Genomic DNA, 14,310 nt, shown 5'->3' with positions numbered 1-14,310 from the left:
GGTCACAGCATTGTCATCAACCCAGCCTAGGAGTTTCTGTTTAAAGGTCTTACTTAATACGGGCTAGGCTGTCAACTCGCTCACATTGAACTCCGGGCCATCTGTCCTCGAACTTGCGCCTACACCAAGCTCCCCTCACACGTTTCCTGTGTTTTCGTCATAAGTCATGTTCTGTCTTCCTTCAGCTCAGACCCCAGACAGCCCAGCGGCACAAGCTTGGGGGCATTTTGTTTGTTTGTTTGTTTTTGGCTTTCTAGGGCCGCACCTGCAGCATATGGAGGTTCCCAGGCTAGGGGTTGAATCAGAGCTACAGCTGCCGGTCTACAGCACAGCCACAGCAACACCAGATCCGAGCCGCATCTGTGACCCACACCGCAGCTCACAGCAGCACCGGATTCTTAACCCAATGGGCGAGGCCAGGGATCGATCCTATGTCTTCAGGGATACTAGGCGGGTTTGTTACCACTGAGCCACATCGGGAATTCCTAGGGGGCTGTTTTAAACAATGAAATCGCCAACAAATGCATGAAAATACGAAAAGCGCAACACTAGGTAGACTGTGGAAAGGCCACCTGTGTCCCATATGCGGAATGCGGAGGCCACCTCTTTTGACCTCAGCTGGGAGCCTGTGCACTTGGGGACTCGCGTTTTTCACCGCTGTCCTCCCCACATCTGCAAGTGACCAGGAAGGCCTGCGGGTATTGTCTGGGGTGAGAAATACCTTGTGATGAGCGGGTGACTTCCCAAACATGGAACCCACGAACAGTGGGGACCAGCGCCCGGGGGCTCCTCGGAAGCTGGGCTGTAGCATGACCTGTGCCGTGGGCCCTTCGGCCAGACAGACGTGGTGCTGGCGCCCTGCTCGGGTGTGCCTGTGGGCACAGGCGCAGTTACTGACGGTGCTGCTCTGTCCCGCTCGCCCGCCAGGTCCACAGACGTGGGGTTCACGCCCCCCTCGTCCCCTCCCACTCGTCCCCGCAATGACCGGAATGTCTTCTCTCGTCTGACCAGTAATCAGAGCCAAGGGTCAGCGCTGGACAAGTAAGAGCCAGGAGCCACGGGGGTGGGGAGACTGCCACAGGGACAGGGAGCCCACGGGGCCAGTCCTTGTCACGGGCAGGCGAGGCAGCGGGCAGACCCTGGCCATGCTGTCCTGGCTCCTCTCCCAGCACTTGTGCCCTTTCTGTGCTGATGGAGCATGCAGGGCCTGCAGGAGAGGGTACGAAGGTACCACAGGCTGAGGCCAGGCAGTCCGGTGGCCTCCCCAGAGCTGCCCCTGAACCCCCTCTGCTGACTCTGATTCTCCTCTGAAGGCCCTTCCTTCAGCTTCAGATGCCCCTCCCACCGCTAACGCTCAGGCCCCGCTCCAGTGCCCTTGGGAGCTTCCCCTACCCCCGCCGCAGGAGGCTGTCACCCTCACAGGGGGCTCAGGTCGGCCACCTCCCAGTGAGCTGGGTGTCACCCCCCGCTGCACCTTGCCTGTGCGTACGTGCTCTCGCTGGAACCATAAAGCAGCCACAACAGTCGTCTTCCCTGCTTTACTAAGAGATGAGGCTCCAAGAGGCCCCGGACACCCACCTAGATAGTGGCCCAGCGGGGCTGAGCGCTGGCTCCTGGTCCCAACTGCGGGGCTCAGCTCCCCACCCTCTATCCCTCCAACTCCGCTGCCTCCAGAGGGCTCCTCGGCTCTAGCAGCCCCATCTGGTTAGATGGGGCGGTGCTGTCCTTTCGGGGGGCCCAGGCTCCTAGGGGCTAGTCCTTGTCTTGTCAGCCCCTGCCCATGGACGTGCCCCATCCTGGGTCCTTTGCTCTTTCCCCGAACCTGCTTGGCTCCCCTTGCAGGAGGAGGGCACCAAGCCAGCCCACACCAACCGAGGCTCCCACACCTTCACGGTTACAGGTCCCTTTCAGCAGCCCTGGGAAGGACCCTGGCATCCCAGTCCTGGAGGCTTGCAGACCTCCGTCCCGTGGCCCCAGTATTGGGCCCATGTGTATGCAGAGCCAGCCCCCAGGGACACAGGACGTGGGGATCCGTGGGACCCAGAGGAACTGCTGGGAGTGGCCAGCTCCCCGGACGGGTGGGAGTGGACACAGCGTCGCTTAGGGGACAGGGTGCCCCCAGCTTGTACAGCGAGGTGGCCAAGAGCCTGGGACCCGCAAGGCCATCTCCACGGCCCCTTCCTACCCTTTAGCTGAGGGGCGTCCCCAGCTCCCAGGCTGGCTCCCCAGCTCCTCCCCCTCATCCCTCCACCCTCCTTCCTCTCCTCTCCGCTCCCCCGCAGAGAATAACCCCCCTCTGACCTCCTCACGCTGCTGCCGCGCCTCTGCTCCCTCGTGTGTGTTCCTCTCTCCCCCTAATCCAGCTAATTTTCTGCCCCCAGGTCTGATGACAGCGACTCCTCTTTGTCCGAGGTCCTGAGGTACACAGAGAATGGCTCACGGCCCCCTCCTCCCTGCACCCTGGCCTCAGCATGCGGCCCCCCCCCTCCGCGGCTCCCCAGACCCCCTCCTGCCCTTCTCACCTTGATTCCTCCCTCGTGGGCGCTTCGTGGCCTCTGACTGCGCCAGGCTGGAGCTGGGGGCTCAGGGAGGGTGTGGCTGCTGGGGGCTGGTCTCCTGGTGGGCGGGGCGGGGCCGGGAGCCTGGGGGCCTGGACCCCTGTGAAAGGCCAGGCGGCTGCTGGAAGGGTCAGGCCGTGCTGGGCTGTGTCAGTGGCATGCGCCGACCTTGGTTCTGAGTAGGAGTGCAGGAGACCTCCCCCCAACCCCTTGCCCCCACCATGGGAGCGAGCCCCAGGAGCTGGCAGCCCTGAGCCCTGCTGGGAATGGGCCCCCGGCCACTGCCCTCCCAGGCACCTGGGGGGACCCATCGCACCTGCCTTTCCCATCTGAGGAGGGCTACCCTCTGAAAACATGGTCTCCCCGCATCCACCTTGGGCTCCCCACCCCAGGCCACACGGTTGGAACCAAACCAGCTTTGGAAGCGGGGAGGTTGGGTGGGGGGGTGCTGTTCATGTGCGTGCGAAGCCTGGGGGTGGCTGGATCTGTCTGAGCGCCGTCCTCGGGGGAGGGCTAGCGGAGTCCTGGGCGGTGGGACGTGGTCACGTCAGATGCTCTCGGCCACAGCATCACTGCCAGGGCTGTGCTCTCTTTAGAAAGAACTAGGACATACTTTCAGACGTGCACATACTCAGCCAGGGGCTGGTTCCCCAACACCCTCACGGAGGAAAAAACCCTCATTCTCAGAACCTCCGGGAGGCTGGCATGTACCAAAGTCCTCAGGCCGCTCAAGACAGGCCCGGTTCCCTGAGTATTCGTGGGGAAGGGGGCTCTTCCAGCTCCCCAGAGAGGCCCGGACATTCTTCCCCAGAGCTGAGCAGGGTCTCTAGAGGGGCTTAGCCCTTTGTAAATGGCAGTCCCAGACCTGACCATGCTGGTCCAAAAGGCCTTGGGTAGGGGTGTGTATGCACCTGCCTGCATGTCTCTGCATGGGCGTGGCAGCTGGCCCTCCCTCTCTGCACCCCTCACCTCTCCCTGGGGTCACCGACACGGCTCAGAGGAGCCCCTCCAGCTCTGGGGCCTCTGCCCTGCCGGCTGGGGCCTGGGGCATGTGCATCCTAGGTTCCGGGTCAGGCAGGCGATGGAAGGGAACGGCCCAGTGGGGCTTGCTCCCCGCGCTGCTCAGGATGGCGACTAAGAGGCTGCTGGCCGTCAGGCCCCTGCCCACGCAGCTCTCAGACCTGGGGGCTGTGGCTGGAGCCCATGGCAGCCTGAGTGCCCCTCCGCCTGTCCCCTCACCCGGGAGCCTCGCACAGCCTGGCCATGGTCCCTGGGCTGACGGGCGCCTCTCCCCTCTCTCCCGGGAAGGGGTGTCATCACACCGGTCGGAGGAGCCAAGGGCGCGAGGACGGCCCCGCTGCAGTGCGTGTCCATGGCCGAGGGCCATACCAAGCCCATCCTCTGCCTGGATGCCACGGACGAGCTGCTCTTCACTGGGTCCAAAGGTGCGTAGAGCCCAGACCCACCAGGTGGGGTCGTGCCCCGCCCCTTCCTTCACCAGGGCGGGCTGTCATGGAGATGGGAACCTGAGGGTGTGGGGTTGGCTGGCTCCCCACCTGTCTCGGGTCTCTGGCTGGAAATCGGAGCTCCCTACCCTTGGCCTCCCCTCCTAGCTGTCCCCTGCTTGGGGCTCCATCCAGCACCCACTTCCAGACCTGCCTTAGAAACACCAGGAAGCTTGTCAGTTGCCCCACCTGTCTGCTCATCTCAGCCCCCACCTCCACCCCAACCCTCACAGCTATGCATTTCCTATGGTCTTGGCAACAGGAGTCATGGTTACTTAATCACAACGACAAAGTCAGAAAAGGTTGCCGTGGTGCAGTGGGTTAAGAATCCAACTGCAGCAGCTCGGGTCGTTGCGGAGGCTCGGGTTTGATCGCTGGCCCAGCGGCGTGGGTTAAAGGCTCTGCATTGCCGCAGGTGCGGCATAGGTTGCAGCCGTGGCGTGGAGTCAATCCCTGGTCCAGGAACTTCCATGAAAAAAAAAGAAGTCAGAAAACATTACCAGCAGAAAGAGCAGCTGTGCGGTCACAGCTAACAACGCGTCCACACACCTACGTGGCGCGGTCACAGCTAACACGTGTACACATACCACTTGGCGAGGTCACGGCTAATACACGTATACACACATGCATGGTGGCAGAGACATAGCTGTGGGTCTGGGTCAGATTGATTGATTCCAAGTTTTTCCTCGAAGATTTTGCTTGCCTTGCTCATGGGTCAGCTCAGAGCAGGCGTGGGAACTTTATTGTAGCCTGGCACCCTGGCTGTGCTGGCAGAACTGGGGTGGCTGTGGGGCATTTGCCTGCGAAGCCCTGGTCGCAAGGTCTGAGTTTGTCCAGCATGCGCACCCTGGGAGCAGGTGCGGCCGTGTTCCCCCCCCCACCACGCGGAATCCCCTCCTCTGGGCATCCAGGACCACATCCCCCAGCTGTGGTGACCCCAGGGGATGTCAGGATGGGCCTCCCCGGCCCCCACCATGACCCCTGCCCCTCGGCTCCCACGCAGACCGCAGCTGTAAGATGTGGAACTTGGTGACGGGCCAGGAGATTGCGGCTTTGAAGGGTCACCCCAACAACGTGGTCTCCATTAAGTACTGCAGCCACTCCGGGCTCGTGTTCTCCGTGTCCACCTCCTACATCAAGGTGTGGGACATCCGGGACTCGGCCAAGTGCATCCGGACCCTCACGTACGTTCCCCAGTGGCGGGGTGGGAGCCAGGGCCCGGCCCCCGGGGACCCCTCGGGATGGAGGCCCTTTAAAAGGCCATGGGTTTGACTCTGAGGGACAAGGTGAGATCCCGGGCTGGGGGCGGCTCTGGGCCAGCAGCGGGGTCCAGCCCTCGGCCTGCCTGGCTGCTGCCTTCGTCCCGCTCCAGGCCTGCCCTGTGGGCCTGAAAGAACAGCTGGGAGTCGGGGTGAGACCAGCCGGCAGCAGTCCCTACACGGTGCTGGCCACCGGCTGCGTAAACAGGTCCCTGGGTCCTGTGGCCAGAGCCTGACTGGGTCAGGCAGGTGGATGGGACCAGACCGAGATGAGGGCGCCCGCAGGACAGGTTGTTTCTCAGCAGAACAGGTTACGTCTCACCTGTTGTGTAGGCTGCAAGCTCCAATTTGCTATGGAATCCGATCCTTAACAAAGTGTCAACAGAGGATTCCTGGGTCAGGAAAGGATTCTGTAAGGTCCTCACACCTTCTTCATCCAGGTGCTCAGAACGTACCAGCAGGAGTGAAGCCTGGGGGCTCTGGGTGATGGGGACATGTCAGCGCAGGCTTGTCCATTGTCATCACTGCATGTCGGGTGGGGATGGGGGCAGGAGGGCAGCGCTGTGCGTGTGCAGGGGCTGGGAGCATCTCTCTACCTTCTGCTCAGTTTTGCTCTGAACTGAAGCTGCCCTAAAAGAAATAAAGTCTTTAAAACATGCACAGAGTAGACAGAATAGGAGTGATCAGCCCTTTTCCCAGAAGAGAGGAGACCCAGAGAGGTTTAATGATTCCCACAAGACCTGGATTGAAACCCGCCTGGGGGCTTGGTCTCTCTGAGCCCCGGCCCATGCCAACCTGGGCTGCAGTGGAGCTCACTCCAGGTGAAGCTGTTGCTTCTGTCAGTCAGGGAGGGCTTCCTGGAAGAAGCAGGTCATCAGCCTGCGTGAGGCTTGCCAGGTTTCCTGGCTTGTGCAGTGGGACGGCTTTGACTCCTGACTCTGCCTGTCTCCCTCTGGGGCAGGTCCTCAGGGCAGGTGGTCTCAGGGGACGCCTGTGCCGCCGCGTCCACCCGCACCATCACCAGCGCCCAGGGGGAGCACCAGATCAACCAGATCGCCCTCAGCCCCTCTGGCACCATGCTCTACGCTGCCTCGGGCAACGCTGTCCGCATCTGGGAGCTCAGCAGGTCAGAGAGGGTCAGAGGGGTGGAGGGCTTGGGGGGGGGGGGGCGGAGAGGCACCCCCCTCCCCAGGTGCAGGTATCTGGACCAGGGCCTGGGTGTTGATTTTACCCTGAAGGGGAAGAGCACCCAGGCTGGCATATTCACCCTGGGGCAGACCCCCAACCCCACCCCAGGGTCCCCGGATCCACTTCCCCCAGCTGGGCCTCTCCCCCAACAGGTTCCAGCCCATCGGCAAGCTGACTGGCCACATCGGCCCTGTGATGTGCCTGACGGTCACCCAGACCGCCAGCCAGCATGACCTGGTGGTAACCGGCTCCAAGGACCACTACGTTAAGGTACGGGGACAGCCTTGACCTGGAGGCTGGGGTGGGGGTGGGGGGTCATTCTCAGGCTCCTCCTCCTCCTCGGTACCCGCCCCCCACCCCGCCCCTCGCACTCAGGTGCCTTGAGACTCATCAAAAATAAGTGGATTCCTGGGATTTATGCAGAAAAGTAACTCCAAAGGAGCAAGGAGGGGTGTGCGGAAGGTCAAGATTGCAGCCTGATTTTGTAAATGGTGAAAAATTAGAGCTTCAGTGTCTACAGGTAGAATAACAGTCAAGTAAATTAGGGAAAACCCGCACGGGATGCTATGCAACTAATCACGTGATAAAAACAAAAAGCAGGAGTTCCTCTCGTGGCTCAGGGGTTAACAAACCTGACTAGCACTCGTGAGGATTCAGGTTCGATCCCTGGCCTCGCTCCGTGGGTTAAGGATCTGGTGTGGCTGTGGCTGGGGTGTAGGCTGGCAGCTACAGCTCCGATTCAACCCCTCGCCTGGGAACCTCCAAATGCCGCGGGTGTGGCCCTACAAAAAACAAAAGACATTAAAAAAAAAAAAAAAAAAAACTCGAGAAACACATACATACAAAGGGCACAAAACGCAGCACTGATTCTGTTTGCTCCCTGGTTACAGCACTAAAAACAGACCTGCAGGGTCAGAGACGGGAAGCAGTAGATAAAAAGGCAGAGTGTGGTGGGATTAGGGCGAATGCCTGTATTTAAAGTACAAGTAGTAGCATAGGTATTTGTTTAAAAATATAAACATTTCAATAAGAGGCTGACACCTTAAACCCACCTTCCTCCCTAGCAGCCATGTGCTGATGGTGGGTCACCCCTGTGTTAAGTCAGTCCCCCTTCCCCCAGCCCCCCACCTCCTGAGCCCCTCTCCACCCTAGTGTGCCGGCCCCCCGGGGACCTCATTCTGGGCACCTGGCCTCCCCTCCTCCCTGGACTCCCTCCACCCTCTCTGCGCAGATGTTCGAGCTGGGCGAGTGCGTGACAGGCACCATCAGCCCCACCCACAACTTCGAGCCCCCCCACTACGACGGCATCGAGTGTCTGGCCATCCAGGGGGATATCCTATTCAGTGGCTCCCGAGACAATGGCATTAAGAAGTGGGACCTGGAGCAGCAGGAGCTCATGCAGGTGCCGCCTAGGAGGAGGGTGGGAGAGCTGGGCGAGGTGGTCCCCCAGGAAGGGCCTGGGGACCCTGCATCCTAGGCCAGGGCCCCCAGGCCTGCTTGGTCTGCACCCTCTTCCCTGCCCACCCCTGTGCCACGGCCACCCCATGGCCGGCATCCTCTCCCTCTCCCCCTCCCCCCATACCCACCCCCTAGCCGGCCCCCTCTCCTGACCCCACCATCCACCTTCATGTAGCAGCTCTCAGGAAGGGGCTGCCCCCAGCCCCGGTCTGAGCAGTCACTCCCTTTTCCAGAATGGTTCTGGGGTCCCCTGACCCCTCTGAGGGCTGGAGGCGCTCAGGTTTGAGCCTGGGAGGGCGGCAGGAGGACAGGCTCTGGCCCCTGCAGCCCCTGCACAGCCCAGCAGGCCTGGTTTCTGGACCTGTGATGCTGCCTGGGGAGGGCTCTGGAGCCGGGGCAGGTCCCCCGCTGCCCACCCTCACGGCTGCTCCTCCTGCAGCAAATCCCCACGGCGCACAAGGACTGGGTGTGCGCCCTGGCCTTCGTCCCCGGCCGCCCCATGCTGCTGAGCGCCTGCCGGGCTGGCGTCATCAAAGTCTGGAACGTGGACAACTTCACACCCATCGGCGAGATCAAGGGCCACGACAGCCCCATCAACGCCATCTGCACCAACGCCAGGCACATCTTCACGGCCTCCAGGTGGGCACTGGCGCGAGCGCTGCTCCTGCCCCCCACCCTCCCCCTGGCGTGGGCGGTGGCGGTGGGGGGCGTGTGGCAGCTGTCTCCACAGGCCTAGATCCCAGGGCGCCCTTGGCCCTCATGGAGCGGCCCCTGGGGGTGGGGATGGGAGGGTGCCGCCCGGGCAGGACCGCCCCCTCGTCTTCCAGCCCGTCCTTCCCAGCACAGGCACAGCCGTCTTGATCCCATCATCCAGGCATCTCAGACAGAGCAGCCCCCACCACTCCGGGCCCCAGCCTCCTGCCCCAGCTCTGGTCCCGCCCGCCCGGGATGCCCAGGCCCGCTGTCCCGGGGCAGCTGCTCAGAGGGTCTCTTCTTTTTCCTTCTTGTTCCCACCGCGTCCCTTCTCTCCGCCTCCCCTTCCCACCTCCTCCTGCCTCTCCCCCCAACAGTGACTGCCGGGTAAAGTTGTGGAATTACGTGCCTGGACTCACCCCCTGCCTTCCTCGCCGAGTCCTGGCCATAAAGGGCCGAGCCACCACCCTGCCCTGACCTCCCTCCTCCTCCTCCCTCCCTCCCATCTCCTCCCTCTCCTCCCCCTCCCCCCCCACCCCTTCCCCCACCTCCCCCATCTCCTCCCTCTCCTCCCCCTCCCCCACCTCCCCCACTCCTCTCTCTCCTCCCCCCTCCTCCTCCCCCCCTCTCCCCTCCCCCCTCCTCTCCCCTCCTCCTCTTCTCTCCTCCCCCCACCTCCATCTCTCTCCTTCCCCCTCCTCCTCCCCTCTCCTCTCCCCTCCCCTGGCTTCTCCCCCCCCATCTCCTCTCTCATCCTCCCCCTCCTCTCTCCTCCTCCCCATCTCCTCCCTCATCCTCTCCCACCTCCCCCATCTCCTCACCCCCCTCCTCTCTCCCTCTCCCTCCCCCCTCCTCATCCTCCCTGTCTCCTCTCCCCCTCCCCCTTCTCTCCCCCCATCTCTCTCATCCTCCCCCTCTTTCCTTTCCCCTCTTTCTCCACTTCGATCTGAGCTGCTTCTTAACGGTACGAGATTATTTTACTCCCTCCTCTCCCTCCACATCCTGCTTGCCCCACCTGCCCCCCCGCCTTCCGAGCATGAATGGGGGACAGACCCCCCCCAGGAGAGGGGTGCCTGCTAGCAGAGAGCAGAGGGGGCGGCATTCAGGCCTGGACAGAGCAAAACCAAATAGCAACAACAAAGAAAACCATGATAAGAATCCTGCTGGGGCCTCGGTGACTGCAGGCCCCCTCCCTCTGCCCAGCACCCCTCTACCCCTGCAGCCACCCTTGTCCAAAGCCACGCTTGCCCCTGCGCCCCAGCCATCCCGGGCAAGCTGGGGAATCCTGCTCATCCTTAACTTGGGGATAGCCAGCCAGCCCCCTTCCAGAGCTGACCGGCCTTCTCTTGCCCCACCCAGTGACCTGACGGTGAAGTTCTGGAGTGCCCGGCGCTTACCCAGCGGCTCCACCTAGGACCGAGGTCAGAGGATGGCCTGGCCCGGGCCCGGCAGCCTGGACAGCATGGAGGGGAAGCTGGGGCCACTGGGGCGGCGCCCTGGGACAGAGGGTGTGGCCTGCCCCTCCTGTCCTCCTTCCACCACCATCCCCATAGGATACTGTCCCCCACCTCCACCCCCACCCCGCCTCTTAGGGACAAAGAGGTGGGGAGGAAATTAAGCTGTGAAGCCAAAGGGCGGTTCCCCTCATTTCTCTCCCTGCAGTACCACCCACGCTGCCACCTCCCCAACGTGGCCTCGTTTTCTCTTGCCTATCTGGCCGTGCCCTTTGGCCCAGGGGGCCTGAGGCGGAGGGAGGCAGCCTGCATGCAGCATGCTCCTTCTGTAGGCAGGTATCCCCTCCATCCTTGGCCCAGCCACTGCACCTGCCTCTGAGCCCAAAAAGCTAGCCCTCAGGTAACCATGGAAACCAGGTGTAGGCCACTGGTCCTGCAGTTGACACGTAGCCCCTCAGCCACCAGTAGCCGCTCCCCTTTGACCCCAGCCATCCCTGGGTCCCTTTCTGATGGGGCCACGGTGGAGCTGCCAGAAAGATTCCTTTGGGGAGATGGCCAGGATACTTCAGTTATTTAATTTATTTCCTTATTTTTATTTTTGCTGTCGCCTCCTGGAAACTGACTTGAAGTTTCTTCCCACATGTTTATTCCCTCAGCTCTGGGGGGGGGAAACGCAGGAATCCCGAGGGGGACCCACCCCTGCCTTCCCAGGCTGCCCCTCCGTTTGCAGAGGAGGCAGCGCCCCTTTGACTGCAGCCTGGGCCCATCCGTCCCCACCTCGCCCTGGGGCCACCCCCCTGCAGCCGCCTGGCGCGTCAGTGCCTTCCTCCGTCGGGGCCTGGCGCCCATCCGGCAGCCTTACACCAGCCACGCCCGCGGCGCCACTCGTGTCTTCTCACCTCGGGGCCCCCACCCGCTGCCCCCACTCCTGGAGCCCTGTGTGGCCACGTAGGAAGCAGCTCGAAGGACTGTCCCCCAGGAAGGGGCTGGGATGGTGCACCCGGCCCGGCCGTCCCCGTCCCCTGCGTCTCACCCCAACCTGGCAGAGTCCCCGTCTTTTTCTGGTTCTTCAGGGGACACACGTTCACGCCTTAACCGGCACGGCGAGGGGCTCTCCCTCCAGGGCCGGCCGTGAGGATGGACTTACTGAGTTTCTTTTTTTCTCGGGGCTGAGGACCCCCTGCTCCTGGGATGTTACTAAATCTGCATCCTGGTAGCAGCACGCTGTGCCCAGCCCTCCTCTGCCCAGACTTTTTCTGACACTTACGGTCTCGTGCTTTCTGGCCTCGGTGTGGGGGCCGGGCCCCAGCTCTGTTCAGAGGACGCAGTGACTTTTGGATCTCCCGGAGGTGGCTCTGTGGGGCCCCAGTGCATGGGGCTGCCTGGCGCACAGGGTGGAGAAGGGAAGAACACAGCCTGTCACCTCCCCTGCTCCATCGTCCCCCGCTGGGAGCTGCCCCTCTTGCTGTGAGGGGCCTCTGTGGGATACGGGGGCGACATCGAGAAGCAGCAGGGACACGCTCAGTGCCCGAAGCCCGGGACAGTGTCTCCAGGACTGGAAATCCCTCCTGCTCAGCCCCCCCACCCTAGGGGTGCCGGGAGCCCCAGGGCAGTGTCTTCCTGCCCCGGCCCCCTCCCCAGCTCTACCGGAAGCTTCAACCTTACAACCTGGAAGAAAGAATCTGCATGACTGTTTACAAACTGTAGAAACAAAAGACTGGATGCCCGGCCCAGACACCCCAGCCTGGGGCCACTGGACCATGGCTGCGAGGCCTGCCCGTGCCCAGAGGAGCCTTCGGCCGCGAGAGATGCTCGGCGTCCTTGCCTGTTTCTGCTGTTGTGACGGGTCCGCTACCTCACGGCGAGGCCGGCTCTGCCGTCCTGGCTGGAAGCATGGAACTCGAGGTCTGGGGACCAGTCCCCAGCTGTGCTCCCTCTCAAGTCCTCCTGCTCCTTCAGGGATGTCGGGAGCTCCCAGCGCCCCTCGTTGCACAAGCACCCTAAATGTTGGAAGCACAAAACGTGACTGGAGCACAACGCAGGGCTCGCAGCAGGTGGCAGGTGGCCTGGTAACTGGGCACAGGAGGCTCCCTCCTCCCCCGAGGCTCTGCTGAAGGGGGTGGGTGGGGGCCACCGGGGATGCCTGGGGCTGCCCTCACCCAGGCAGGGCTTGGGCCACGACCTGTCCTAATTCTGGGACCCAACCTACTACGTCTGCCCTTGTGTGCCCTGCCCCTCATTGTCCCCCCCCCCCACCCCACTCCCCGCAAGGCTTGAGGCTGGCCCTGCAGGCAGGCCACACAGAAGGGCTGGGGACCCTGGAGCCACCCCACCCCCACGCCCCAGATCCTTAAATACCTGAGCCCAGGCTCATCCCAGCCCCACTGAGCCTGACAAGCCTGGACCTACATCCCGTCCCCGGGCTGAGCCCCAGGAAAGCTGGTGAAGCTGGTTGGGGATCTCCCCAGATCGAACCCTCTTCCATCCCCACTGCCCGTGGCCTTCCCAGCGCAGTCCAGCCAGGCCTCTGTTCTCAGTGTTACCCAGCCAGTGTTCGCTGCCTCCTCCAGGGCTGGCCGAATCCCCGAGGCAGCAGCTGGAGGTTGCCAAGGAAGGCGAGGCTGGCACACCCAAGCCTTTGAGGGGGTCAGGGAGCCGCCCTCAGGCAGGGCCGTCTGTGGTCTGGGCTGGTCTCCCTGCCCACTGCCCCCGCCACTGTTCGGTCCCGGGAAAATTTCCAGCCTGGTCGTCTGGCCCTGCTGCCCAGAAGGCTGATTAAAGCACAAAGCACCGTGGGGAGGGAGGCTGTGTCATCCAGACCTGCCGCCCAGGGTGGTGGAGATGCAGGCCGGCAGCTGCTGTGAAGTGGCAGGTTCCTGGCCTCTCCCACCGCGAGGCCTCAGCTCCCGGGCAGCCTCCGAGGAGGCTGGGCTGGATACCGGCTCATCCCTGGTCCTTCAGCCCCCGCCTGGGCCCAGCGTGCTCATCTCCATGCTGTGTGGCCAGGGCCTGCCCTGCCAGACCCTGGGCTCCTTCCCACCCAGGGGCTCAGCCCGGAGCCTCTGTCCCTCGGCCTCCCTAGGCAGGAAGCAGCGCTCCTTGCAGCTCGGCCGGGCCTCCGGGTCCAGGCTCAGGAGCTGGGGCTTGGCCGGTGGCTCCCAGACCCTGCCCTGCCTCTGATGTACAAGGATAGAGTCCACAGAGATGGTTCTGGTTTTTCTAAAACATCTGTGTTCTCTCCCCCCTCCTCCCTCCCGGTGCGCAGAGGAGCCCCCAGCACACCCCAGGCCAGCCCTTGGCCCCAAGGGCCTCGCGGGAAGCAGGGACAGCCCTGGGAGGAGCCAAGGGTCAGAGAAGAGCCCTGATGGAAGCCCTGCCCTGCCCACCAGCTCTTTTCTAGCTGTCCCCTGCCCACGCAGGGCGGGAGCACCGGTGTATATGTGTTTTGTACGTCTGCGAGGACTGTACATAGTGTATGGATGTTATTTATGCTGTACATTTCTGTTCCAAGACTGGATGTGTGTTCTAAGAAGCCGTCGTAAATAAAACACGAACGACCAGAGTCTGCGCTGTGACCCTGAGGGCAGCGGGTGATGTGCTGCTGGCCCTTCCCTGGGTGGGGGGTGGCAGGGGCTGGTGGCAGGTGGGGCAGGCTGCTGGGCCGGGCCCAGCCCAAGGGTCTCCTGTGCAGTGAGTTGGGGGCTCACTCACCGAGGAAGCGTGTCAAGGGAGCTGCTCTCTCGGGCCCTCCCCGGCCCCCGAGTCGCCTCCTGGGACAGGTGCAGAGCTGGAGGCCAGGACGCCAGCGTGTCCTGTGAGCCTGCTCCCTTCCACACACTGTTCCAGGCACCCTGCCGTGGGTCACCACCCGTGGATCAGGCAGAGGGCGTTTTTTGTTGTTTTTGTTTTGTTTTGTTTTGTTTTTTGTCTTTTTGCCATTTCTTGAGCCACTTCCACGGCATATGGAGATTCCCAGGCTAGGGGTCTAATCGGAGCTGTAGCCACCAGCCTACGCCAGAGTCACAGCAACACAGGATCCGAGCCGCGTCTGCAACCTACACCGCAGCTCACGGCAATGCCGGATCCTTAGCCCACTGAGCAAGGCCAGGGATCGAACCCACAATCTCAAGGTTCCTAGTCAGATTCGGTAACCACTGAGCCATGACAGGGACTCCCAGAGGGCTTTTTGAAATGA

The 14,310-nt window shown here is 62.7% G+C and overlaps 1 protein-coding gene across 10 annotated transcripts in view; it reads left to right on the top strand.

Moving 5' to 3' along the window:
• The window catches only part of KIF21B (kinesin family member 21B), a 46,267-nt gene extending 32,590 nt beyond the window's left edge, over window positions 1–13,677 (top strand). Inside the window, exons 27-37 of one of the 10 annotated variants that reach the window (XM_084980735.1) lie at window positions 928–1,041; window positions 2,382–2,420; window positions 3,867–4,003; window positions 5,067–5,247; window positions 6,284–6,448; window positions 6,663–6,780; window positions 7,742–7,912; window positions 8,408–8,607; window positions 9,039–9,625; window positions 10,021–12,529; window positions 13,168–13,677. In XM_084980735.1, the coding sequence (XP_084836861.1) occupies window positions 928–1,041; window positions 2,382–2,420; window positions 3,867–4,003; window positions 5,067–5,247; window positions 6,284–6,448; window positions 6,663–6,780; window positions 7,742–7,912; window positions 8,408–8,607; window positions 9,039–9,138 (1,225 nt within the window). In that variant the 3' untranslated portion in view covers window positions 9,139–9,625; window positions 10,021–12,529; window positions 13,168–13,677. Of the gene's footprint in view, window positions 1–927; window positions 1,042–2,381; window positions 2,421–3,866; window positions 4,004–5,066; window positions 5,248–6,283; window positions 6,449–6,662; window positions 6,781–7,741; window positions 7,913–8,407; window positions 8,608–9,038; window positions 9,626–10,020 lie in introns of all 10 variants that reach the window. The other 9 variants (XM_084980738.1, XM_084980734.1, XM_084980740.1 and 6 more) reach the window with 9 other exon arrangements.
• Window positions 13,678–14,310: the final 633 nt, after the last annotated feature.

Source organism: Sus scrofa, chromosome 10, assembly GCF_054392235.1.
Source record: "Sus scrofa isolate SSC_HxYL_T2T_F1_AM1 chromosome 10, Sscrofa_HxYL_maternal_Yorkshire_Landrace_v2.0, whole genome shotgun sequence".
NCBI classification, from domain to species: Eukaryota; Metazoa; Chordata; class Mammalia; order Artiodactyla; family Suidae; genus Sus; species Sus scrofa.
Note: the sequence above shows the minus strand (reverse complement) of the source record. Positions and strands in the feature narration are given on the sequence as shown.